Source organism: Physeter macrocephalus, chromosome 4, assembly GCF_002837175.3.
Source record: "Physeter macrocephalus isolate SW-GA chromosome 4, ASM283717v5, whole genome shotgun sequence".
Classification (NCBI taxonomy): domain Eukaryota; kingdom Metazoa; phylum Chordata; class Mammalia; order Artiodactyla; family Physeteridae; genus Physeter; species Physeter macrocephalus.
In genome coordinates, this window is record NC_041217.1 from 49,740,739 (window position 1) to 49,766,481 (window position 25,743).

Genomic DNA, 25,743 nt, shown 5'->3' on the forward strand with positions numbered 1-25,743 from the left:
CCAATGAAAGCCTCAGCCGGCGCTGGCCGTGCGCATGACGCTGCGTAGAGGGCTGTGAGGCTGGGGACGGAGGGGCTGGGGAGTCGGGCGCGTTACATTCGTTTGCTGTTGGGCTGGCGGCGTTGGCGGCCTGGGGCAGCCGGGGAGCGAGCGGCCAGGAGCCGATCTTCCTGCCAGCCGCGCTGTGACGGCTTCTCAGCTTTGCCCTCCTTGCTGAGGTCCCCGCTGCCAGGCTCCGGCCCCAGGTAATGCCCATGCTCCCCAGTCCCCTCCTCACTTCCTGCCAGGGTCCACCCGCCTCTGCCGGCGAAGAAGGGGAGAGAAGTGGCGGCTGCAACTCCGGCCCGGGGGCCTGGCCTTGTCCTGGGCTGAGGGGAGGGGGAGGCTCCGCGAGTCCTGGGCAGTTTGGGGGATGGGGCGGGCGGGAAAGTTACCTTCGGGCGCCGGTATGGCTGGCAGCCTTTTAAACCTTGGAGGTTTGTTTGGTGTCCCCCCAAATCCTGTGACATCTTTCAAGCCAGTAGTAAAGAAAGTTATGAATTAGAATACATTTTATTCCTTAAAAAGCGAAACCAAAAACGAACTCAGGGTGTCAGCTTCTGACTGATTTTAGGGGAAAAAAGTGTGAAGGGATAGGTGATACTTCAAGACATCGAAATCTGGGTACCAAAACCTTTAATCAACTCATTTTATTTTGAAGTATTAGGATGTGATTAAGTTTCTGTCATTCGTAAATGTTAATAGCCATGCAGTTTAAATGATATGTATATTTAGAAGTTATTTGTAAGCGAGAAACCACTATAAGCTCTCTTTTCCATGTTTATATATGAAGTTTACTGGTCACTTAATATTTAGGTGGGTGCTATCTGTTTAAACTAATTTTTTTCCGGAGTCCCTTGAATTCGAGTAGAATTCAACTCGAAGCATTCTTCTTTTTTTCCCTTTTAAGTTGGGCAGTATTGATGTTAGGGAAGTTGTGTGTTTAGGCATGAGGATGGATTTTGGAAGGAGCTCTGATGCATTCAAGAGTAATCCTTTAAAAATGCACGTGTCTCATTGCATCATGTGCTGAGAACTCTCAAGATTTCACATTATTAGGATAAAGATCCAAACACTGCTGCCACTCTTATCTCCAGTTCAGTTTGAGCTCTCTAGGCTCAAGCCACACCGGTTTTATTTTTGTTCTTCTAAGAAAGCCTCTTTCTCTTTACTATCTCCTGGTCTTTAGGGGTTTCCTTCACCTCTAATTCGCTCATTTCCTCTAATATCAGCCCAAATATCACTTCTTCAGGAAACCCATCCTGTGGGGGTTTAAACCCTCCTAGCACTCTATTTTTCTTAGCTGCAGTTAATCATCAATTGTAATGAGCTGCGTTAGTTACTTAGATGCTTTGTTTCTTCTACTAGCATGTAAATTTCATGAAGGCTGGGCTAGTCCATCTTATTTAGGTCTTAGTTCTCAGAGTCTGGCCCAGCACCTGGGACAATGAAAGAATGAATGAGTTGGAGGACAGAGGAGGAAACTTATTTTTATTTTTTAATGATTGCTTTTATTTATTTTATTTTTGGCTGCATTGGGTCTTTGTTGCTGTGCGTGGGCTTTCCCTAGTTGCGTCGAGTGGGGGCTACTCTTCATTGCGGTGCGCGGGCTTCTCATTGCGGTGGCTTCTCTTGTTGCGGAGCATGGGCTCTAGGCACGCGGGCTTCAGTAGTTGTGGCACGCAGGCTCAGTAGTTGTGGCACACGGGCATAGTTGCTTCACGGCATGTGGGATCTTCCCGAACCAGGGATCGAACCTGTGTCCCCTGCATTGGCAGGCGGATTCTTAACCACTGCGCCACCAGGAAAGTCCCGAGGAGGGAACTTTTGAATGAAAAATATTAACTAGAGATTACCTGTTTACTTTGGGAAGGAAAAGGGAAAAGTTTTTAACAAAGGCCAGTTAACAAAATTTATTTTTGGAATTTATCACATAGGATAAATGATTATAGTGACCATACAGATGTAAATGAGAATTTGTGTTCTTTAGTTTTGCTAATTGATTATCCAGTTCTTTGATATGTAAATATAGGGTTGTACTAGGGCAAACCTTTATTTGGAAAGAAGAAAGGGAACGTTTATGTTTTGAATTGTATCTGTAAAGTGTTTCTCTTTACCCCTACTGAACCTGGGAGTGATGTAGCAAAGTCGTCACCTAGAGTAGGCGTTCCTGTTCAATGTTTCTTTTTTAAATAGATTTAAAGGTGCTTTTGAAAGCTTTATTAATAAGGAACACTGCAGGCAGGCTCAAGTGAACACTTCTTTCCAACGTGATTCATTTCAGTGGTTCAATCCAATTCTTTTTGTTTCACTTTCTTAAGGCAAGTTAGATACTACCACACTGAACATTCCAAAACCAGTGAACTGGTTGGATTCTTCAGAAATAATTGTTCAGTGTGTTGTATTTTTAAAATAGTCAGCTTTATGCCACTTCGGGTGTAAATGTTTCTACTGCCACTTACTGTCATGTGACTGAGTTTAGTAGTTTTTCCGAATCTTTTGCATCTTTTAAAATGGAAATTTTAAGTGAGGTATGTGATGCACTGACCCTGGCGCCCAGCACTGTAAATGTTACTGGCATGATAAACATGAGTGCCTATTTCCTTTATTGCTGGACCTCTTGTGAGACTAGTCTTATGATCATGATTTTCACTTCCTCAACTCATTTTGCAACCCAATTCAATATGTTTCTTTATCCTTCTCCTTGAAACTAACTATGCACTTAAATTGTAGCTATTAATGTCCCCAAATTGTGAAATATTCAGTGCCCCACGCTCTCTTTTTTTTTCCCTCCTGTATTTTTTTGGTCCTACCTGAATTTTCCATGGTATTGACTGTAGGTTACCTCTTGTATCTTCTAACTTGATTTGGAACATTGCTTGCTCCTGGTTCTCCTCTAATCTTTCCTAGGCCTTGCTTTTTTACAGTTCTTTAATTGCCTTGTAATATTGGGAAAATGTTAACCACTTCTAAAGTGGGATAATAGTGGGAATTCCCTGGCGGTTCAGTGGTTAGGACTCTTTCACTGCTGTGACCTGGGTTCAATCCCTGGTCAGGGAACTAAGATCCCTCAAGCCATGTGGCATGGCCAAAAGAAAAAAGGGATAGTAGTATCTGCCACATAGATTGTTGTGAGGATTAAATGAGCCAAAGTAAGTACTAGGCAAAAGTTAGCTTTGTTATTTCCTAAGTAATCTCTTTTCTTAACTTATGGTCTCTCCCTGAGACTTCCTTCCTGTGCTTGGCCTTAGCTGCTGCCTATATACCGATGAATCCCACATCTCTCTCTTTAGTCCAGATTTGTATATTCATTTGCCTATTGGCCGCTGTCACTTGGCTGACTCACAGGCGTATCATATTGAACTTATCTACTCATTTCTCTTCTCCTGTAGTTACTTAGCTTAATGGCACACCCATAGGCTTAGTTAGGAAACTCGCTTGGGATCTGTATTTCCAACTGCCTTCTGGATGTAGGCACCTGGATATCTCATAGATGCCTCAGCTTAATGTTTGTAAATTTATCCGATCTCTCTTATCTCTTCTTCATGAAATCATTTGTCCATTTAAGAAATACATGTCATTTGAGCCTTACTTTAGGCCTTTATCATTTGTGAGAGCTCATTGTTCTCCTTGTGATCCAGGAGGGCAAAATTTCCCCCTTTACCCCTCTTGAGTTCTCTTTCCCCCCCCCCCAGTATTTGCTTTTTTATTCTGATAAAATATACATATCATAAAGTTAACCTTTTTAAAAACATTTTTATTTTATACTGAAGTATAGTTGATTTAACCCCTCTTGAATTCTTGACACAAGGTAGATTAACAGGAGAAAAAAGATTCTTTGATTCATGTGCATCGAGGTCTCATAGAAACAAGACCTAAGAAGTGGCCAAAGTAGGCAGCTTTTATATGTTTTAGACCAACAATAAATTAGGAATTGACAGGACAAAGAAGCTTAGGTTTGGGTGCTTAATTAGTAAGGAACTTAAGCAAAGTTTGGGCTTGGGAAGTAAATTAGCAAAGAAGTGGCAGGTGTTTCCGTATACAGGCCTCTGGGCCCTGAACTCCCCATCTCTGGTGATAAGGATGTCTTTCTACCTCCCAATACAGGAAGGGCACCTTTTACATGGGAGATTTATTTCCTGCTTTCAGGGAGACAGAGAGGAGGGTCACAGTTGCCCCCTTGCAACCGCTGTTTCTTCAAAATAGTCAGTATGCCACTGAGGCATATTTTGGGGCAGCCCACCTTGGGCCCCAGCACTGCCAATAGCACATCCTCCACATTGCTGCCTGAGTTCTTACTAAAAGACAAATATCGAGTCAGACAGATGTCAAGTCACCCTCTGTTTAAAAGCCTTTATCAACTCCTTGTTTGTGTGTTAAGTTCCAAACTCCTTAGAATTGCCCCTAAGGGCCCTTGACCTTTTGTCCTTGCCCTTCCATTTACCCTGTGCTCCAGCCTTTTCCTTCTCTTCCTTTAAGATTTAACCTAGATTTTACCTACTTCAGGAAACCTTTCCTAATTGCCCCTAAACTCTATTGGGCATCAGGCCTGTATTCCCTTCATAATGTACCTACATCTAAATTACTGTTCTGTAATACTCCTATAATTATGTTTTTATATCTTTCTCTCACTAGTTTTTCATTCCTTGAGGGCTCAGACTGTTTAATCATCTTTGTATCCCAGGGCCTGGCAGTAGACTTCAATAAAATGTTTGAAATAATGGATCTGTCACCAAGGTCTGTACATGTTCATGTTTTCAGAGTGCTCTTCATCTGGTTCTGTTTTGATGCCTGGCAAACTTCTATGTCTTCTTTGAACTCTGGCTCTAATGTCACCTCCATGAGGACTTATTCAAGTTCTCTAAGTGGTTGGTTATGCCTTCTCTTGACACCGTGTGTGCGTGTGTGAGAACAGTTAAGGGGGTAGACCTCTGTATTATTTACAGTACTTCTAACATCATTGTAGAAAGAGGTGCTTAAAATACATGGATTTTCAGGTAATTGACACGTACCTTTTAAGTGTCAAAACTTAAAAAATTGTTTTTCAAGGCAAATTAAAATTTTTGTCCTTGCCTTCTATGTTTAGCCTTTTACAAGATGTGCCAGGGTCATTAAAGCATGAACTTCAGGGGAGTTCCCTGGTAGTCTAGTGGTTAGGATTCCAGGTTTTCACTGCTTGGCCCAGGTTCAGTCCCTGGTAGGGGAACTAAGATCCTGCAAGCCGCATGGCACGGCCCAAAAGACCAAAAACCGAAAAACAAAAAAAACAGCATGAATTCAGCTAAGGTCAGCAGGTCTGCTTTTTTTTTTTTTCTTTTTTCTTTTTCTTTTTGGCTGCGTCGGGTCTTAGTTGCAGCACGGGGGCTCTTTCATTGCCGTGCTCGGGCTTCTCTCTAGTTGTGGCCCATGGGCTCCAGAGCACATGGGCTCTGTAGTTGTGACGGCGTGGGTTTAGTTGCCCTGCAGCATGTGGGATCTTAGTTCCCCAGCCATGGATCGAACCCACGTCTCCTGCATTGAGGGGCAGATTCTTAACCACTGGACCACCAGGGAAGTCCCTGCAGGTCTGCTTTGATAAAATAATGTGTTGGGGGACTCATAAGAAATATAAGCCCTTTAACCCTACATGAAAAGACCTATGCTTGCTTTCTCTTTTTTAAAGTTGATTCCTACTTTTAAAGTTTTCTTTCTTTATAGTTGTCTATAATTATGCTTCTGGTTGTCACTACTCTTTTCTGTGTGAATTAGGGACAGGATTACCTACCTCACAGGGTTATTGTTAAGTTTAAAGGAGGTAATGTACACAAAGGTCTTATCAGAAAGTGTAGCCAGTGGCAAGTACCCATTAAAAGGAACTTACCAGCAATTCTAATAATGTTTGTTCTAATTATTTGAATCTCTCAAGTTTGAGAGATTTTCCAGGGAAGTAAAAGTCATGGCATTTGTTAGCAAACTGTTTTTCAAAGTCTGTTGGACAGCCTGAGTTTATAATTGGGTCCAGAATGGCAGATGCTGATGAAAAGTCTTAAGCTCTAGAACGAATCATTTTTATGTACATCCATAAAACTTAAACCCCAAACTGGGGTCTATATTTATCTTTTAGTGTTAACAGGTAAAGTTAGAAATGAACATGAGTTCCAACTCTCATATTATCTTCTTGATGATTGTTTCATGAACATGTGAAGGAAAGTTTTATTTCCTTACTGTGTGTGAAAATGCTTGATAACCATTCATTCATTCATGTATAAAGTACAGACTGTTCCAGGCAAAGTTCTAGATAGTTGGATAAAAAGGTGAACAAGTCAGAATTCTGCTTTTCATGGGGATTAGTCTTGTGGGGTAGACAATTAAAACTATAATGTATTGGGAAATAAGTGCACTGAAGAAAAATAAAAAAGGGTAAGGGATAAGACTAACAGGGTGTGAGAGTGTTTATTTTAGTTGGGGTAGATAGGGGAGTCCCTGAGGAGGGGGCATTTGAGAACTTGAATGAAGTGAGGGGGAAATCCTTGAGGGAGGGTGTCTGGGGGAGATAATCCAGATAGAGGAAATAGCGGACACCTTTAAGTGGGAGTGAACTTGGCTTGACCAAGAAACAGCAGAAGGCCAAAGTAATGGGAATGAGCAACGAGAATTGTCGTCGGAAGTGGTGGGTCGGGAGGTGAATGGCAGATCATGGAGGAGTTACTAGACAATGGTGAGGGCTTGGAACAGAATTCAGTGCCTGAAGGATTTTGAGCCAGGGGAATGACCTGCTCAGATTTACCTTTTAAAAGGGTACTCTGGGCCCTGTGTGAGCAGAAGGGAGAAGATGAGGAGAGACCAGTTAGGCTACTACAGTGAGAGGTGCCGGTGGCTTAGACTGCGGTGAAGGTGATGGATGTGGTGAAAAGTTTAGAATGGGATATATATTTTGAAGGCAGAGTAAAATGGACTTGCTGTTGGATTGATTAAGGGAAAGTAAAGAATCAAGGATAACTTCGGGTTTTTTGTTTTTAATCTGGGCAAAGACTGACTGCTAGTTCCATTAACTGAATTAGGAAAGACAGAAAAATGGAATTGGAGGGAACATCAGTAGTTCAATTTTGGTCATGTCAAAGTTTGAGATGCCCGTAAGACATCTACCTACATAAAGGTGTCCGGTGGGCCTTTGGGTAGGAGTCTGGAGCTCAGGGAGGTCTGGACGAGGGTATCACAGTAAGTGAACTGGTGGTGATCAGAGGGTTAGACGCTAGAAATTAAAATTATGGACATGGTGCAGTTGTTGGTAACAGTAAGTTCTAGGGGAAGATGTGACTGGGACATAAGAACAGCTTTTTGGAGAAAGGAAGAAGTCAAGGAGCTTGGAGGCCAGGAGCTTGGATCTAGTACATAAATGTTGAAGTGAAAGAAGTGTGGAAGAATTGGTGGAAGGGAGAAAGGGGGAGTGAGTGAGGTGTTCACATCCTCAGTAAAGAAGGGGAGTGATCAGGAAGACAGAACACACAACAAAGAGAAGTATCAGGTGTAATAATCTGGCTGAGGTATTTAAGGAAGGGAACGAGGAACGGTGACCTGGAAGTAAGAGGAAGCGAGGAGGATAGCTTCCCCTCCTGTCCTGTGTTAATAGGAGGCAAGAAAAAACTATGGTACACCTCACATATAAGGGCAGTGATCCATGTCAGCACCTAGAAACCACTTAGAATTAATTACAGTTTGAATTTTTGACTTTGCAACAGCTAAAGTAGTCTGGCTAGCTAGTGTCTAGATTGGTAAGGGGGTAGATTCACTGTCCTGAATGAGTGGTCAGAAAGTTCAGCTCTCCTTCTTCTCACCTGGGTGATTGCAGGAGTCGACTAGGAGGATGATTGCCAGGGTGTCCCTTTCTTACGCTCTTGCCCTCCTTGTGGTCTGCTCTCCACACAGAGGCCAAAGTGATCTGTCTGTGTAGAGAAGGAACAGTTGAACCGAGCATTACTGTATTTTCCCTCCATTTTCTGCCGCAACAGCCATGTACTGTTACTGACATACATGGCAGGAGGAGCTCAGTTCAGACATCATCTCATAATCTTATGATTTACATGGTATGAGGATTTGGTTAAAATTGAGGCGAGACATAAGTAATAGTTACCCTTCCTAACATCTGTATGTGTGACAATAACAAAATTTGTTAATGCTTTCTTGGAAGCCACATGGTGTTTGAGCTGCATTTGAGAAAGTGTATAATTATGGAACTTGATTTACCCTCATCTAGCACATATTAAGAGCAAACACAAGTAGAATTTGAGGGATGATGTGACTTTGTGTCATTTAGCGTACAGGGCATAGATATGTAGGCATCAGATTCACTTAATTTTTTAAGCTAGGTTGTTAATAGAATATTGGCACTCTAGTGTGTATTATCTTTGTGTGTGTGTGTGCAGTAGTATTTTAAACTTTCTAGATGAAGAAACAGATTGAGAGGTTTGAGGATTTACCTGAGGATGCAATATGATGGAGCAGAGATGTTAACTTACCTCTTGGTGTTGTGATACCAAATCTTGTGCTTTCCCCGCTGTGTTATGGTTCTCTCTTCCTGCTAATGGAGGAAATTGAGGCCAAATAGCATAGACTATGACATAAAGCTTTTTATGAAGAGTTAGTGTTTTCTTCTTTGGCTCACTTCTAAAATGTCGATGGATCTATGGCAAACTGTGCAAACTCAGTACCTGTGCTTTAGCTTTTGAAGTCAGGTTTTATTCTGTAAACTAGGTTGATGGTTCCCAATTTCATCACTAAGGACTCCTTTTAATTTTTTCATTATTCTACAGGGTACCCAGGCTTAGATTTTTTTTTTTTTCCTTTTTGCCTGTTTAACAGCATTTGTTTGTCAAACTTGGTTTAAATTTTTTTTAACCTCTTTTTTTCACCTTTTAATTAGCAAGAGAGAACTGATTTCTCACTGAGTTGATACAGTCTCAGCCAAAAGCAAAATAACCTTGCTTTAGTTAGCCTGTATTACTTGCCTTATGTGATAAATGTATAATTGTTTATTTCAGTTACTGAAATATTCAAAGTAGCTTTTGCATACTCTTAGTCTAGGGGGCCCCCGCACCCCCAATTAAGAACGAACGATTGTTGTAGGTCTTATTGTTGAGTAGAAGGTATAAAGCTGTTAACAGTGAAGGTGATGCTCATTAGCATTCTCCCAGCATATATTTTCCTCTTGATTCTCTGAGTTTAGAGAACTTATTACTCTGAATAATTGGTTGTGGTATTAACTGGTACATCACTTTCTGTACTAATATATACCTATCATAGTCCAGATACGCCCCACTAGATTTTGGGAATTCAAAGAGAAGATAGCATTTAGTCCCTGTCTTTAAGAAGCTTATGCTGAGTGTAAGAGGCAGATAGTATTGCTCACTGAGTATCCTAGTGTGACAGGATGTACAGGGTGCAGTTGGACCACAGAGGAGGGTGAGGTAAGAGATGGTGGTCAAAAAAACTTTATCAGAGGAGGTGAGTCAAGGCCATCTGGTGATGACAGTGCAGGCTGTGGAATCCAGTAGTTCTGGTTTTGAATCCCTGTTCTGTAGTTGGAGAATTATATGATTTGGAGCAAATTAAATCGCCTCCCTAACCTGTATTGTTCTCACTTGTAAAATGAGCTAATGCCTACCTCTCAAATTGTAAAGGTTGAATAAGAAAATTTAAAGGATTTAGCAGCACCGTACCTGGTAGGGACAAAACAGCTGCTCATTAAGTCAAAACTGTTGTTGTTACTGCTGCTGCTGGGACACTTTGAATGGTAAGATTAGCTAGAAAGGGCAGAGGAGACACACCTTTCTAGAGACAGGAAAGAGTGTATGGGAAGACATGGTGACCAAAGACAATATTGGGGGAATAAAATAGTAGTACCTACTTTAAAGATTATATAGAGATTAAAATAATCATACACGTAAAACACATAAGCACTCAAAAGTAGAGTCCCTATTTTTAATTCCACACTATTAATTCCTGTATAATTCCTTTTTGAAACATCTTGGTTCTTTTTGCATCTTTTCTTTTTCTGTTTTTGCCCCTGATTTCTTTTCTACCTCTTGTTGTCTTACTTGAGGGCATCCCTCAGAGTTTAGTTGTCAGTTCTCACTTCTCTAATCTTTTCTGTTGGAGAATTAGATGTTCTTCTGGCTTCCTCTGTCACTGTTACACAAATGATTTTAAAATTTACCAGTTGCCCTGACCTCTTTCCTAGGTTCCTCTTTTTAATTGGATCTTATTGGTCTCCTAAAATTTCTACTTGATATATTCATTTACTATTCCATAATTCTGTTTCATTTGATTTTGGAAAAAAATAGAAGGAAACTGATCTAGATTTGTCAGATTTTTACTTTGCCAAGCAGTGATATTTAAGAAAACAATCAAGCTCACCGTGTACTCCATTTCATACGAAAAGGACATTTAAACATAACCATTTAAAAAGACCATAATCTTAGAATTTTAAAAATAATGTAGTGAATACTTCATTATGTTTTGCTTCAGACTGCTGAAAACTTCTACATAGTAAGACACTGCTTTGGAGTAAACCTTGTACTGTCCTGATATTGATCTGCCTAAAATTTGATTTTGATCATATTTTTCAGTGCTTAAAATGTCTCACTACTGCCTAACTGAAAAAAGTCCTAATTTGTTAGGCCTTTACAGTTTGACCCCAGTTCTTTTTTTCAGAGTCTTTTTCCCTCACCACTTTTCTGTTACCAACTTAAAAAAAAAAAAAAATCCAAATAGTGGGTGGTGTTTGTGGTCTGGATCTGACCCAGGTTCAAATCTGACCCTGCCATTAGCTTTGTGGACTTGGGCAAGTTACTGTAATGAGAAGAAGCAAACAGCCCTTGGTGTCCTGGAGCTGCCCTGGTGCAGTCAGCTAGGCCTTGGTGTTGCTGTGACCTAGCCTGGAACTTAAGAGCTAGGTCTTCTGGGTATTCTGTTGAACACAAACGGTTTCACTGAACATCAGCATCACACAAAGCCATTCTTTGAATATGATGGGTGAAGACAAGAATAAGACCATGTTAAAATCATGTCTTAGCACAGGTAAAGACATGAATGTTGCCCAAGTCACAAAATATCCAACATTCCCCTCTCCAGGCTACTGGGAATGATTGTTGATGCTTTACCAATTACAGCTTTAGCCTCCCTCTAGTCTGCCTCCCCACAGAGATTTGTTGGTATACCCAATCATCACATTGTCCTCGCTTTCTGCCAGCAGTCAAGCCAGAGTGAACCCCCACTTCTTTGGGCTCTCCCCCAAAATCACTTAGTCAAATCCAAATCCTAAATAAGTCCTTTCTAATATTCTCTTACCAAGATGCCCCACAGTTTCCCATGATGTGCATTCCTGATAAACTCAGCTTGTTCAGCCATTGGTATGTTCCTGGTGTGTGGGTGGAAGGCATTGGCAGTAACTACCTGGAGCCTTATTTTTTCTCATATATGAACAAGGAGTAATACCAGGTTTTTTGCACAGTTTTGAAGATTAGATGAGAAAACTTAAAGCACCTAGCAGAGTCCTGGTAGTTAGTAATTACTCAACAAAAGCTTGTTTCTTGTCCTCTAGTGAAGTAGTGTGATCAGTCATGGTCCCCTGAACAGGGCTTACAAGGACCTTGTTTTCATCCTTTCTCACCCATGAAGTGCTCCATTCTCGTCCTTCAAGACTCAGGTCACATACCTTCTGTTCTGTGAAACCTTTGCACCTCTTAATGATCTCTTCTCTCTCTGCACTTCAGGTATGTATTGTTTTTACCATTGACTTGACTATTGATTGTGCTCTACCTTGTGGCATCTTTGTACTTAACTTTTATTTAATTCTTAATTTTTCATGTACTTATGCCTTGTTTGTTCAACTAAATTTTCTTTAAGAATGGGGGCTGTGTTTTGAAACCAGCCAATTACTTTATAAAGACCAATTTCTTCGTATTTGTTATAGTATCTTGTACTCGGAAAATGCTTAAATGTGATTAAAGTAAAACAAAAGGAAGAGAATACGTCATTTGTTGCCTCCCCTAAAAATACGGTGATATTGTGAAATTTGCCTAAGCCAGATAGTTAAAGCTTTTCATGTCTTCTTTCCTAGACGACACGATGGTGGGCGAAGAGAAGATGTCTGTAAGAAAACGGCTGTCAAAGTCCAGTAAACATGCTGAGGGAAAGGAAGAAGGCCAGAGAGACTGTACAGAGGAGTCCCAAGAGACACCTAGTAACGGTGAGGCTTTTACTGTTTCTGAGGTGAATTAATGAAATAGGCAACAAATTCAGTGTTCTAGAACAAGGATTGCCATCTTTTTAGCTCTCTTATAAATGGATATGCTGGTAGGCACTGTAAAGTGCAGGGGAGAAAAATAAATTGATTAAGAGATTAGAAAGGAACAATTTGGTTTAGTTGCCAGTCACAGCTGCTTTAGATACTGCTAGTGACACTGGTGTGTAAATTGCTGCACCTCTCATAGAGGTGAGCTTTATTGATGTAAGTGGAGTTTGCAATGTATGCTTTAGTTTTATATATCTGGTAACGAAAAAACTAGAAAGTAAGCCCTTTTAAATTAATTCATTGAACATTTTTGGGGTATCTACTATGTTTTAGACATCATTCATTCATTTATTCATTCCTTCAACTACCTAACCTGTCAAAAATTATTGGTGTCCTGCTAGGTGTTGGGGCTACAGCAGTGATCAGTACAGATGTGTTTGCCCTCATGGAGCTCCAAGTTAAGTGAATGAGAACCCCTCTCCTGCCATTAGCATAATTAGATTATTATAAATAAGTGCTACTAATTACTTTTTTAATAGGTGTAATGAGCATAATGAGAGTAATTAGCAGGGTACCTAACCTAGTTAGTTCAATACTAGGTTATAAATCTTGTGGGAGTTTTGTTAGTTCTCATGTCCAAGTTTGCTTAACGTGAATACAAAGAAGACTATGACACAGTACTTGTTAAGGTCAAGGTTTGTGCTTAAGATTGATAGACCTGTAAACACGACTCCAACTGATGTCATCTATTGCCTCATGCTATTTATTTTTGCAGTGACTTTTGTATAGGTTTGATTTCAATGAGGATTTGAAATTTGAGGCTTGTTTGGTTAACAAATAGGTGTGGAACTTTCTGAGACAGGTTGTCTTTGGCATCCTGAGACTTCTTTCATAAAGAAAAGCTTTTGCTTTTCCTACTTAAATTTAATTGTAAATTAAATACAGCAGCTGGATCCAGGAATATAAATGTTGCTGCTTAAGTTTGCATAATGTAGTTTATTGATTGTTAGACTCTTAATTAGCTATTTATGAAATATTTATATTGGCATATGGACTAGTTTTAGTGTGATATAAAATGTGAAATTTGTGCAAAAGGGTAAGCCAACATCGGGTAGAAACTTTCCCCATCCATGATTTAGGGACTGGGTGCTAATTCACATTGTCTTTTTATTGAAACTTTCTGTTACCAGATATGATTTCTTACTATGTCCCATTTTTTAAAGAAAAGCTTTTAGACTATTCTAATTTCTACATGTTTTCAGTACTCCTTATGGCCTCAGTTCATTAAGTTTTAATCATTCCAGGTTTTAATGCAGATAATAAAAATTGAATTGTTTAGCCTAAAACAAGAAGTCTGACCTCCTCCTTGGTTTAATGTAAGTAACGCTGATCTGAAAATTGCATGTGTTTCTCCACTTACTTTAACATTGTTTCACTTTGGGGGAGTAAGCAGATGGGTAAAATGTGACCTTTGAGTAGTGAGGGCTTAAAGGACACCACGCCATGCCAGTCATCTCGTGGCCTACCAGCCAGGCCCACGGGCATCTGCACCACCTGGGGGCCTGTTAGAAATGCCCCACCTCACACTTAATTGAATAAAAATTTCATTTTAATAAGTTCTCAGGGGATTCATATGCAGGTTAAAGTTTGAGACACAGCTCTTAGAGTGGCAGTTCTCAATTGGGATGTGTATTAGTCAGAGTTCTCCAGAGAAGCAGAACCAATAGGATATATCTAGATATATAAAAAGATTTATTATGAGGAGTTGGCTCAGATGGAGGCCAAGAAGTCCCACAGTTTACTGTTTATGTGCTGGAGGCCCACGTACTTCTGAGTACCTTGGCTTTCACCTCTTGGCTACTATGACTACTGCTGCTGCTATGAACACAGGTATTCAAATATCTCTTCAAGACTCTGCTTTCCATTCTTCTGGATCTATACCCAGAAGTAGGATTGCTGGATTCTGTGGTAGTTCTATTTTTAATTTTTTGAGGAACTGACATACTGTTTTTGATTGCAGCTGCACCATTTTACAGTTTCACCAGTGGCACACAAGGGTTCCAATTTAACCACATCCTCACCAGTGCTTGTTATTTTCTGTTTTTGTTGTTGGTGGTTGGTTTGTCTTTTTAATAGTAGCCATCCTAATGGGTGTAGGGTGATACCTCACTGTGGTTTTGATTTGCGTTTCCCTAATGATTAGTGGTGTTGAGCACTTTTTCACATACCTGTTGGCCATTTGTATATCTTCCTTGGAGAAATATCTATTCATATCCTTTGGCCATTTTGTTTTGTTGGGTTATATGCTTTTTTGTTGTTGAGTTGTAGGAATTTTATAATATTATAATATTCTGGATATTAACCCTTCATCAGATATGATTTGCACATATTTTCTGCCGTTCCATAGGTTGCTTTTTCACTTTGTTGACTGTGTTCTTTGCACAGAAGTTTTTAAGTTTGATATCATTCCATTTGTCTATTTTTGTGTTTATTGCCTGTGCTTCTGGTATCATATCCAGGAATCTTTGCTAAGCCCAGTGTCATGAAGGTTTTGTCCTATGTTTTCTTCTAGTTTTAGAGTTTTGGGTCGTACATTTAGGTCAATAATCCATTTCGAGTTATTTTTTATATTGTATAAGTTAAGGGTTCAACTTCTTTCTTGGGCATGTGGATATCCACATCAGTTTCAGGAGTATTGCCATATGTGGTAGGCTGGAAAATGCTCCCTCCCCCAAAAGGTCCTAAAACCTGGAACCTGTGAATGCTGCTTTATATGGCAGGAAAAGGGGGCAGAGGAGTCTTTGATATAATTAAGTTGGGAATCTTGAGATGAGATTATCTTGAATATCCACCTGGGCCCTGAATGCAGTCCTGTATATTATAAGTGGGAGGCAGCGGGACATTTGATGACACACAGAGGAGAAGGTGATTTGAAGATGGAGCAGAGAGAGATTTGTAGATGCTGGCTTTGAAGATTGGAGTGCAATGGCCAAAAGCCAAGGAATGCTGCTAGCTACCGGAAGCTGCAGAGCCAGGACTGGATTCTAGAGCCTCCAAAGGGCGTGGGGCCCTGCTGTGACGCCTTGATTTCAGCTTGGCCTCCAGAACTGAGAGAGAATTTGAGTTGTTTTAATCCACCAAGTTTGTGGTAATTTGTTACAGCAGGTGTAAGAAACTAATACACTATCTTAACAATATTAAGTCTTTCAACCCGTGAACATGGGATGTCTATTTACAGACATACCTCGGAGATATTGCGGGTTCGGTTCGAGACCACCGCAATAAAATGAGTATCATGATAAAGTGAGTCCACATGAATTTTTTGGTTTCCCAGTGCATATAAAAGTTATGTTTATGCTATACTGTAAACTATTAAGCGTGCATTATGTCTAAAAAAAAGACAGTGTACATACCTTAATTAAAAAATACTTTATTGGGCTTCCCTGCTGGCGCAGTGGTTGAGAGTCCTCCTGCCGATGCAGGGGACGCAGGTTCGTGCCCCGGTCCGGGAAGATCCCACATGCCGCGGAGCGGCTGGGCCCGTGAGCCATGGCCGCTGAGCCTGCGCGTCGGGAGCCTGTGCTCCGCAACGGGGAGAGGCCACAACAGTGAGAGGCCCGCGTACCGCAAAAAAAAAAAAAAAAAAAAGTACTTTATTGTTAAAAGAATGCTGACCATGATCTGAGTCTTCCTCAAGTTGTAATCTTTTTGCAGTAGTAACATCAGAGATCACTGATCACAGATCACCATAACAAATATAATAATGAAAAGTTTGAAATACTGTGAGAATTACCAAAATATGACAGAGACATGAAGTGAGCAGATGCTGTTTGAAAAATGGTGTCGATAGCTTTGCTCAGTGCACGGTTGCTACAAACCTTCAATTTGTAAAAACAAAAAACAAAAAATCCTGCAATATCTTCAAAGTGCAAAAAAACGAGGTATGCCTGTATTTAGGTCTTCTTTGATTTCTTTCAACAATGTTTTATAGTTTTAAGTTGATAAGTTTTACACTTTTTTTGTTAAATTCATTTCTAAAGATTTTGTTCCTTTTGCTGCTGTTGTAAGTGGAATTTTCTTAATTTCATTTTCCAATCATTTGCTGCTAATGTGTAGAAATGCAGCTGGTTTTTGTATATTGATATTGTATCCTGCAACCTTGCTGAGCTCATTTATTAGCTCTAAGAGTTTTGTGTGTGTGTGTTTTGTAGTATTTTCTATATACAAGATCATGCCATCTGCACATAAGAATTCGTTTTATTTCTTCATTTTCAATCACCATGCCTTTTATTTCATTTTCTTGCCTAATTGCCCTTGCTAGAATTTCCAATAAAATGTTGAACAGAATTGGCAAGAGTGGACTTTGGGCATTCTTGTGTTGTGTCTGATCTTAGGGAGAAAACTTGCAGTTTTTCTGTTAATTATGTTAGCTGTGGATTTTTGTAGGTGCCCTTTATCAGATTGGGGACATTCTCTACCTTTCTCTTAATTTACAGGTAATGCCTATTCTTGACTACTGTTTATTTTGCTGCATTGTTCATTTGATAGCTAATTAATGAGTAAATATGATAATGACCACTAACAGTTTATCATGTGCCAGGCACTGTTTTAATTGTTTAACAAATATTAACTTGGTTAATATACTTCTAATTCTATTCAATTTCAGTGTTCTTTGAGATATGTACATAAGTATTTGAACAGAGAGAACAACCTGCCTTTTGTAAAGATTGAGAGTCCCTTGGCAAAAATATATGAAAAAAGTTAATATCATTGTTATTCTGTAATTTAGCCCCTTCATCCAATTTATGCATCTAATCATAAAACTGGGCAGTCTACATAGAGCTTTGATCAACTGAGTAGGTTGAGAACACATTTTTTTTTCCTTAGAATAAAAGCAAAACATGTTTGTTTTAGAAAGTGCAGATAAGCAAACGTTCAAGTGTTTATGATTTTTCTTTGGCTGCATTCCTAGAAATTGTTTTTAGGTCATAAGATTTTTTGGGTGGGTATTGCCAAATTGCCCTCTGGAAATATTGCACTCCCAGTAGCCATATGAGAGTGCCTGTTTCTTCAACCTTTCTTCAGTCATGGATGATGTGACCTTTTGAATAAACTCTATGGCATTTTGAGAGATGACAGATTCCACTTTGCTTGAAAAAGGTTTTGTATAATGAGACATAATTAAAAGCAGCAGTAAAGTTACTGAATATTAATTAGTACCTTTTGTAGTTTTTAAGGTCAAAAGAATGAGTTTGGATATCTTGGTTCATTTTAGGAAGATTAGTTAAAAGAAATGAGAGTTACTAGCTGATAATTTTCTTTGATAACTTAAAAAAAATTTTTTTAATTAATTTATTTTATTTTATTTATTTTATTTTTGGCTGTGTTGGGTCTTTGTCGCTGCACGCGGGCTTTCTCTAGTTGTGGCGAGCGGGAGCTACTCTTCCTTGCAGTGCACATACTTCTCATTGCAGTGGCTTCTCTTGTCGCGGGGCATGGGATCTAGGTGCGCGGGCTTCAGTAGTTGTGCCTCACGGGCTCTAGAGCGCAGGCTCAGTAGTTGTGGCACGCGGGCTTAGTTGCTCCATGGCATGTGGGATCTTCCCAGACCAGGGCTCGAAATGTGTCCCTTGCATGGGCAGGCGGATTCTTAACCACTGCGCCACCAGGGAAGTCCAGTTCTGGATTATTTTGATTACAGACTAGAAATCTGTTTATAGCTTAAAAATTATAGACCAGTTGTGATTGGTACATCCATTTATTGCTTTTGTAGATTACCCATAATATACCTTTAAGATTTCAATCTGTTGTCCTCGTGATAAACAGATTGGGGCTATTTCCTCTTTAATTGTCCTCATTCAAGAAATACAAGATAGTTTGGTCTCATTAAGAAACAAATTGCTGAGATATGCTTATGAATTTTAAAAGTTGAAGTAATATATACTCTGAAAAAAATTCAGAAGTAATCTTCCCGTAAGTAATCATGTTCTTTTTTTTTTTTTCCTACATGTGGTATCGTATTTGGGATCTCTTCTGCAATTTGCTTTTTCTAAACTTAGTAAATCTTAGACATCTTTTTATTCAGTATATGAAGTGTAATTCTCTTAAAGATATCTGTGTAGTATTTCTGTTGCACAAATGCTTGGTAATTTAACTTGTCCCTTATGGATGGGCATTTGGGTTGCTTCCAGGGTTTCAATATTCTAAACAGTGCTGCAGAGAACATCCTTGAAATGGTATCATTGCTTACTTGTGCTAGTGTACTTGTAGGATACATTCTTTAAAGTGAAATTGCTGAATCAAAGAGTTTTTGCTTTTAAAATGTAGATATACTAAATTTCTTTTTTAAAATGTTACACCAGTGTATACTCCCATCTATATTGTTTCCTTATACTCTTGTCAGTATGTCTTACCAATCTTTTTTTAAACTTGCTGATTTCACGGGTGAAAAACAGTGTAGTATATAGCATAAATTTGTTCTTATAAATTATAAGTGAGGCAGAGAACTTTTTCCATATATTTACTATATTTTTTCTTCAAAAGCCCCATCCATTTCCTTTGCCCATTTTTGTTTCCTATCAGATAGTTAGTATTTTTCTTTTATTTTTGTGAAGAGCTCTTTCTATAGTAAGGAAATTACGCCCTTTGACTGTCATATACTGTGAATATTTTTTAACTAGCTGTTTTTCTTTTGACTTTGCTTATAGTGTGCCTTAACATGTTTAGTTTTTAATGTAATCACATAATTCTTTTATTGCTTTTAGATTTCTTGTCATGCTTAGAAATCATCCCAAGATTATGAAAAAGGAAGATGGATGAATTTTTTTACTTTTATGGTGTTTTTTTTAATTTATGTATTTTATTTATTTATTTTTGGCTGTGTTGGGTCTTCGTCCCTGCACGCAGGCTTTCTCTAGTTGAGGCGAACGGGGGCTACTCTTCGTTGTGGTGCACAAGCTTCTTGTTGGGGTGGTTTCTCTTGTTGCAGAGCATGTGCTCTAGGCACGCGGGCTTGAGTAGTTGTGGCGCACGGGCTTGAGTAGTTGTGGCACATGGGCTCTAGAGCTCAGGCTCAGTAGTTGTAGCGCACGGGTTTAGTTGCTTTGCGGCATGTGAGATCTTCCTGGACCAGGGATCGAACCCATGTCGCCTGCATTGGCAGGTGGATTCTTAACCACTGCGCCACCAGGGAAGCCCTGGGTTTTTTAAGATTCAAATATTTGATCCATCTGAAATTTATTTTGAATAATAAGTGAGCTAGGGATCTAATTTGACAGTTTTTCAAAATGGCCAGCCAGTTGTTTCAACATTATCTATTAAATCTCCTTTTCTGTATGATATTTATATACTGACCCTCATTTCTAGTTCAGATTCCTTTCTCTGTAGCAGTGTAGACATGTGATTAGTAGACAATTCTGAAAGGTTTTTGAGGTCGATGGAGCAATAGAGGACTTAGATGTATTATACCTTTTTAAAAAAAATTTATTTTTGGCTGTGTCGGGTCTTCGTTGCTGTGCACGGGCTTCCTCTAGTTGCGGCGAGCGGGGGCTACTCCTCGTTGCTGTGCACAGGCTTCTCATCGCAGTAGCTTCTCTTGTTGCAGAGCGTGAGCTCTAGGCGCGCGGGCTTCAGCAGTTGTGGTGCACGGGCTTTGTTGCTTCATGGCACGTGGGGTCTTCCTGGACCAGGGATCGAACCTGTGTCCCCTGCATCGGCAGGCAGATTCTTAACCACTGCACCCCTAGGGAAGTCCCTATAGATGGATTATACTTTTTTTTTTATCTCCCCTTTTGCTTCTAAGATTGATAAATGATTGATTCTTTCAAGGACTACTCCTAAACCCAACCATCCTTAGACATAAAGATGGCTTTCACATGACTCTTTTGGATTACTTATATCTCTATGGAGAGCAAGGTGAAGCTGGGATGAAGATCTTCTAAGGCATGGTCAATGAGAGTTTTTTAGAAAATAATCAGGATTTTAAAATGAGTTTGAACTTCTCTAGGCAGTAAAAACCTGCTAGTCAGTGCCTACGCATTAGCTAATTCTGTACTTACCTCAAGGAGACAAAGAAAATGCTAATTAAAAGAAGTGAAACTTGAAAAATGGTGATTCATCACTGCCTAGTACTCCTTAGTCATCTTTAGGAATTTAGTCACTATAAGTAGGACTTGATTTTTAAAATTTAATTAATTAATTAATTTTAAAATCTTTTATTGAAGTACAGTTGATTTACAATGTTGTGTTTCTGGTGTACAGCAAAGTGGTTCAGTTATATATATATATTTTTTTCATATTCTTTTCTATTATGATTTATTACAGGATATTGAATATAGTTTCCTTTGGTATATAGTAGGACCTTGTTTATCTTTTTTTTTTTTTTTTTTTTTTTTTTAAATTCTTGGCCGCACTGCACAGCTTGCAGGATCTTAGTTCCCCAACCAGTGATCGAACCTGGGCCTACACCAGTGAAATCCCCGAGTCCTAACCACTGGACCTCCAGGGAATTCCTTATCTATTTTATATATAATTGTTTGTATCTGCTAATCCCAAACTCCTGATTTATCCCTCCCTAACCCCCTTTCCCCTTTGGTAACCAGAAGTTTGTTCTCTATGTCTGTGAGTCTGTTTCTGTTTTGTAAATAAGTTCATTTGTATCACATTTTAGATTCTACATATAAGTGATATATGATATCATCCCGCACGGCTTGCGGGATCTCAGTTCCCTGACCAGGAATTGAACCGGGGGCCTGTCATTGAAAGCCTGGAATCCTAACCACTAGGCCACCAGGGAACTCCTTGCAGCAAGTTTAATGAGGATGAGGATTTAGAAATTTGGAGGCCATAGTGACTCCAGAAAAGGAAGAGTTGCAGAAACATGTTGGGGATGAATTGCTAGTGAGAAAGTGAAGATAGGAAGTACAAACCACTTTCCAGGACATTTTATATTAAAAGGAGAAGACAGCATGAGTTGGGTCTTGAAAGATAAGCGGTTCATTGGCAAGGGCTGTTGTTTGTTTCCAAAGGACATTGTTTCCAAAATTTCAGTTATTTATAATTTTGCCATTATCTCTGTACCATATTTATTATTATGTAATTTAAAGAAAATTTCACTAAAAAGAAGAATCTTCATCCTAAGCAGTAAATTCTATGAAGTGATAGTTTGTTTCAGTTACATATTTGTTTCCAAAACGTTAAGTAATTATGTAATACTTCACAGATAAATTTTGAGTACCACTTATGACATCCATATCATAATTTCAGAAAATTTTTAAAGACTACTTTGGTGCTGAATGCAATGTGGGCAATATAAATGGCTCAGTGTGTTGAATGATTTGAACAGCTTCTCAAAGGATATATAAAGGATCAAGGCAATATAGTTTAAAGGGGTAGTCTTGAAAAAGAGATGGGCTACCCCTTCCTCTGACAAAGGAACAGTGGAGAAGAGGATTAAAGATAGTGAAAATTAAGATAGAAGACATTTCAGGAGTTGGTCCCCAAAATGATCAATTGAAGGTTGCTTTGTAAGGCTGGGACTTGAAGGTGGAAAATGTTTGGAACTATGCTTGGGAGGAATGTTATAGAAATTCATCAAGAGGTTGAGACAAAGATTTCATTTTTATTGCAGGCCTGGTTAACGCTAGACAGCAACAGTTTATAGTGGGCCCATTTTCTGTATTATATTTCTGCAGTGCATGGCCGTTTGAAATCAGAGAAAGCAGATAGCAGGCAATATCTGGGATTGGGATGTGGCTAGGTGGGTCCAGGAAATTGGTGGCGTTGGTGAGGCAAGGATAGAAATAATGACAGAGGATTAGTGACTCTAGGCTGGGTAAGAAAACTGGGAAAGCAAAACAATAATTTCCATCAGAAGGAGCACCGTTTCCCTGTGCCTCTCTTTAGAGCAATGAAATCTTTACTAGAAATCGCCCAACAGACTTCTCATGTCTCATTGGCCAGAACTAGATTACAAGTTATGCTGTCTTCCTTTTACCTCTTTACTCTTTTCTACCCTACTTAGAGTCCAGAGCATCAGCCTCCCCAGGCACAATCAAATGGCTTCCATGCCCTCTGGTTTCTGGTAGGGTTCAGTCATGGTTGGGGGTGGGTGGCATTGATAGGAGGTCCAAGGGCAGAGAGTAAGGTGTGTGTTTATAACATAGGTTCCCTCTGGGCTGGGTAACCATCTCTTCTGTCTAATAGTTCTCTCCAGGGAGTTCTCTTTGGGTTTCCTAAACCATTTCCCTCCTTTGCCCTTTCAGGATAGTAACAGCTTTCCTGTTGCTTGTTACTAGCCCTAGAATGCTACACCATCCTTTGTTGCTTTCCTTAAATATGCCCACACATTTATAAAACAGTCCCTTTACACTCTTCTCAGTAAACCTGAGTGGCTGTCTCTGACTGGTGCTCATGCCCATTCTTCTTTTTTTTTTTTTTTTTTTTTTTTTTGCGGTACGCAGGCCTTTCACTGTTGTGGCCTCTTCTGTTGTGGAGCACAGGCTCTGGACGCGCAGGCTCAGCGGCCATGGCTCACGGGCCCAGCCGCTCCGCGGCATGTGGGATCTTCCCGGACCGGGGCACGAACCCGCGTCCCCTGCATCGGCAGGCGGACTTTCAACCACTGCGCCACCAGGGAAGCCCGCTCATGCCCATTCTTAAATCAGTCTCTGGCAAGGGGGAATGAAACACATGCCCTTGTGGCAGAAGCAACCAGCGTTGTTCACCACAGTCACGTGAAATTAAAAAATAACTGTGCATACCTGTCAGTTTTGTCAGCCAGACTCTCAGTAAATTCAGCCATCTAGAACAGGAGTTGTCATACACAGCTACTTTCATTCATTTATGGCTGTAGTGCTTTTGGACCATATGGCCCCCAAAGCCTGAAATACTTACTCTCTGGCCCATTACAGAAAAAAATTGCTGACCCCTGATTTAGAACTACACTGTTCAGTCTGGTCCGGTTGAGCACTTGAACTGTGGCTAGTCTGAATTGAGATAACACCAAAGTTGTAAAATACATACCACGTTTCAAAGACTCACTTTGCACCTGTTTTTAGTTTTTCATGTGGTTCCCAGGAAATTTTAAATTACATAATGTGGGTGGTTCACATTATGTTTCTGTTGGGCAGTACTGATCTAGAAAGTAACTGGTAACCTAGAAGGTTAGGAGTTAAAAGCTGCCCTTAGGCAAAAGCCTATATTAAGTACAGTATTGTAAAGCAAAGAGAGCTTGGCACCTAGAGGCATTTGACTCAGGGTCAAGTCCCAGAAAACCCAAATCCTTACAAGTCTTCATGCTGTTTCCATTGCCTGAAATAATCTTTCTAACACCTTGTGCACTGTGATTTTTCTTTATCAGTTGAGACAGCTCTAATATTGACTTCCTCTGCCAAAGCTCTCTCCACCCTGATGATCCCACAGCCCTTCTGTGTATTGTAATTATCTATGTTTGCATACTTCTATTGAGATCCTAAAGGAGGGGTTTGGAATACATGCCTAGTACCCCATATGTATTGGGTTCTCAGAGGGTTTTTATTTAGTGAGTGAGTATATAATTGAATGAATAAGTGCGTTACTAATTTAATAAGCTTGGTTATTTATCTTTTCCTTCTGGGTAACATTGGCAGTAAATTTGGCATAGTAGTGTAAGTATGGGATTGTTACAGGAATCAGATTTGGTGAAGAGCCGTGAAGAAGCAACCCTAGTAGAAAGGCACGACTTTCTGCAGCTGTTTAGTGTGGGCTCCATTGCTCTCATTTCAGTTCTACTAAAGGTGTCACTATAATAGCACAGTGCAATAAATGATCTTTTATTCGACGTAAAGATTATGTACAGTCTCTCTTTTTTTTTTTAAGGTGATAAAGCATGTAATAATTTTAGGAAGATCTTTATCAAAACTGGTTCAAATTAGATTTTTGATACTTCAAGGAGTAAATTTTTAAATACTCAATTCAATGTTGTAGACTTTACAAGTGTGAGGTCATGTTCATGAAGATAAATGTCGCAAGCCTGACTTCTTAGAGATAGGAGGGTTAGGAAAAAGCAAAATCTAGAGTAGCTTTCTTTAAGGATTTATCTTTGGGTCTACTAATGGGTATTATCTGTTAATGATCAGTTATCAGTTATAGTGATATTACGAGATCTAGGCAGGTATTTCAGAAATTGCATGACCCTCAGTCCTGGCTTATCCCTATATCACGGTCAATGTTTTAGAAATTTAGAAACCTTGAGTTGACTTATGTGGTTGGGTGTCTGTACATAGTTCTTTATTTTTTAATTTTAATTTTTATATATTAAAAATTATTTATTTATTTATTTATTTTTGGCTGTGTTGGGTCTTCGTTGCTGTGCGCGGGCTTTCTCTAATCGCGGCAAGTGGGGGCTGCTCTTCGTTGCGGTGCACGGGCTTCTCATTGCAGTGGCTTCTCTTGTTGTGGAGCATGGGCTCTAGGAGCACGGGCTTCAGCATTTGTGGCATGCGGGCTCAGTAGTTGTGGCACAGGGACTTAGTTGCTCTGCCGCTTGTGGGATCTTCCCGGACCAGGGATGGAACCCATGTCCCCTGCATTGGCAGGCAGATTCTTAACCATTGTGCCACCAGGGAAGTCCCTGTATATAGTTCTTTAAATCACTGGATGTTAGCTTTTAGAGCATTATTATTTTGATTTTTATGACATTTAAGTTTTGGTGGGTAGCAAGAAATTAATTTTGAATATTGTGTGAGGTTAGTTTTAAGGTGAAAGAAAATGAATTGAATTGGATTTTTAATATATTTTTCTTCGACTTTATATAACTTTACTGTCACTTGGAGTGGGGCCTTTAGAGATTCTAGTCTAAGTGAGAAAAAACTCTTTCCCTGCTTTCCAGTCCCTGACTCCTCAAAGCCAGTTTGAATGGTGGTTAGGTTATTTATGGATAGACAGATTCCTTTTGGGAATGATGCACAAGTAGTGAGAATTAATCTATGGCGTCTTCTTCTCCATCCCCCTATGGTAATTAGTTGAAGGGAAGAAGTTTCTGTATTCATTTATTTATGAAGTAAATAGCTGATTTATGAATCCATGGTCTGATCATAGATGGTAGAGAACTAAATAAAAGTATTTTTACAGTTGATAGAAAAATCAAATGGATATTTGTTTTACCTTTGTATTTCTTACCTAATAAGTTACCAATTTGGGAATATTTTCAAAATTTATCCTCTTCTATCCATTCTCAGCGCTATTGTTTTGGCTTATGGCGACATCATTTCTTGTCAGGATTTATTGCATTTCTCTTATGTGGTCCTTTCTTCCTCTCCTGCCAGAGAGTGGGATTTTCCAATATCAGATCAGTTAGTCTTCTGCTTAAAATTCTTAGTTTCCTCAAAGCCCTTGTTGTGATACGCACAGGCACTCTGTGATATGACCTCTAGCCTCCTTCACAGTCATAAACT

The 25,743-nt window shown here is 39.6% G+C and overlaps 1 protein-coding gene across 4 annotated transcripts in view; it reads left to right on the forward strand.

Moving 5' to 3' along the window:
• Positions 1–32: 32 nt before the first annotated feature.
• The window catches only part of SOAT1 (sterol O-acyltransferase 1), a 63,152-nt gene continuing 37,441 nt past the window's right edge, over positions 33–25,743 (forward strand). The window contains exons 1-3 of one of the 4 annotated variants that reach the window (XM_007109041.3): positions 54–245; positions 11,618–11,789; positions 12,137–12,265. In XM_007109041.3, the coding sequence (XP_007109103.1) occupies positions 12,145–12,265 (121 nt within the window). In that variant the 5' untranslated portion in view covers positions 54–245; positions 11,618–11,789; positions 12,137–12,144. Of the gene's footprint in view, positions 246–11,617; positions 11,790–12,136; positions 12,266–13,614; positions 13,687–25,743 lie in introns of those variants that run through there. The other 3 variants (XM_024133736.2, XM_007109042.3, XM_007109043.3) reach the window with 3 other exon arrangements.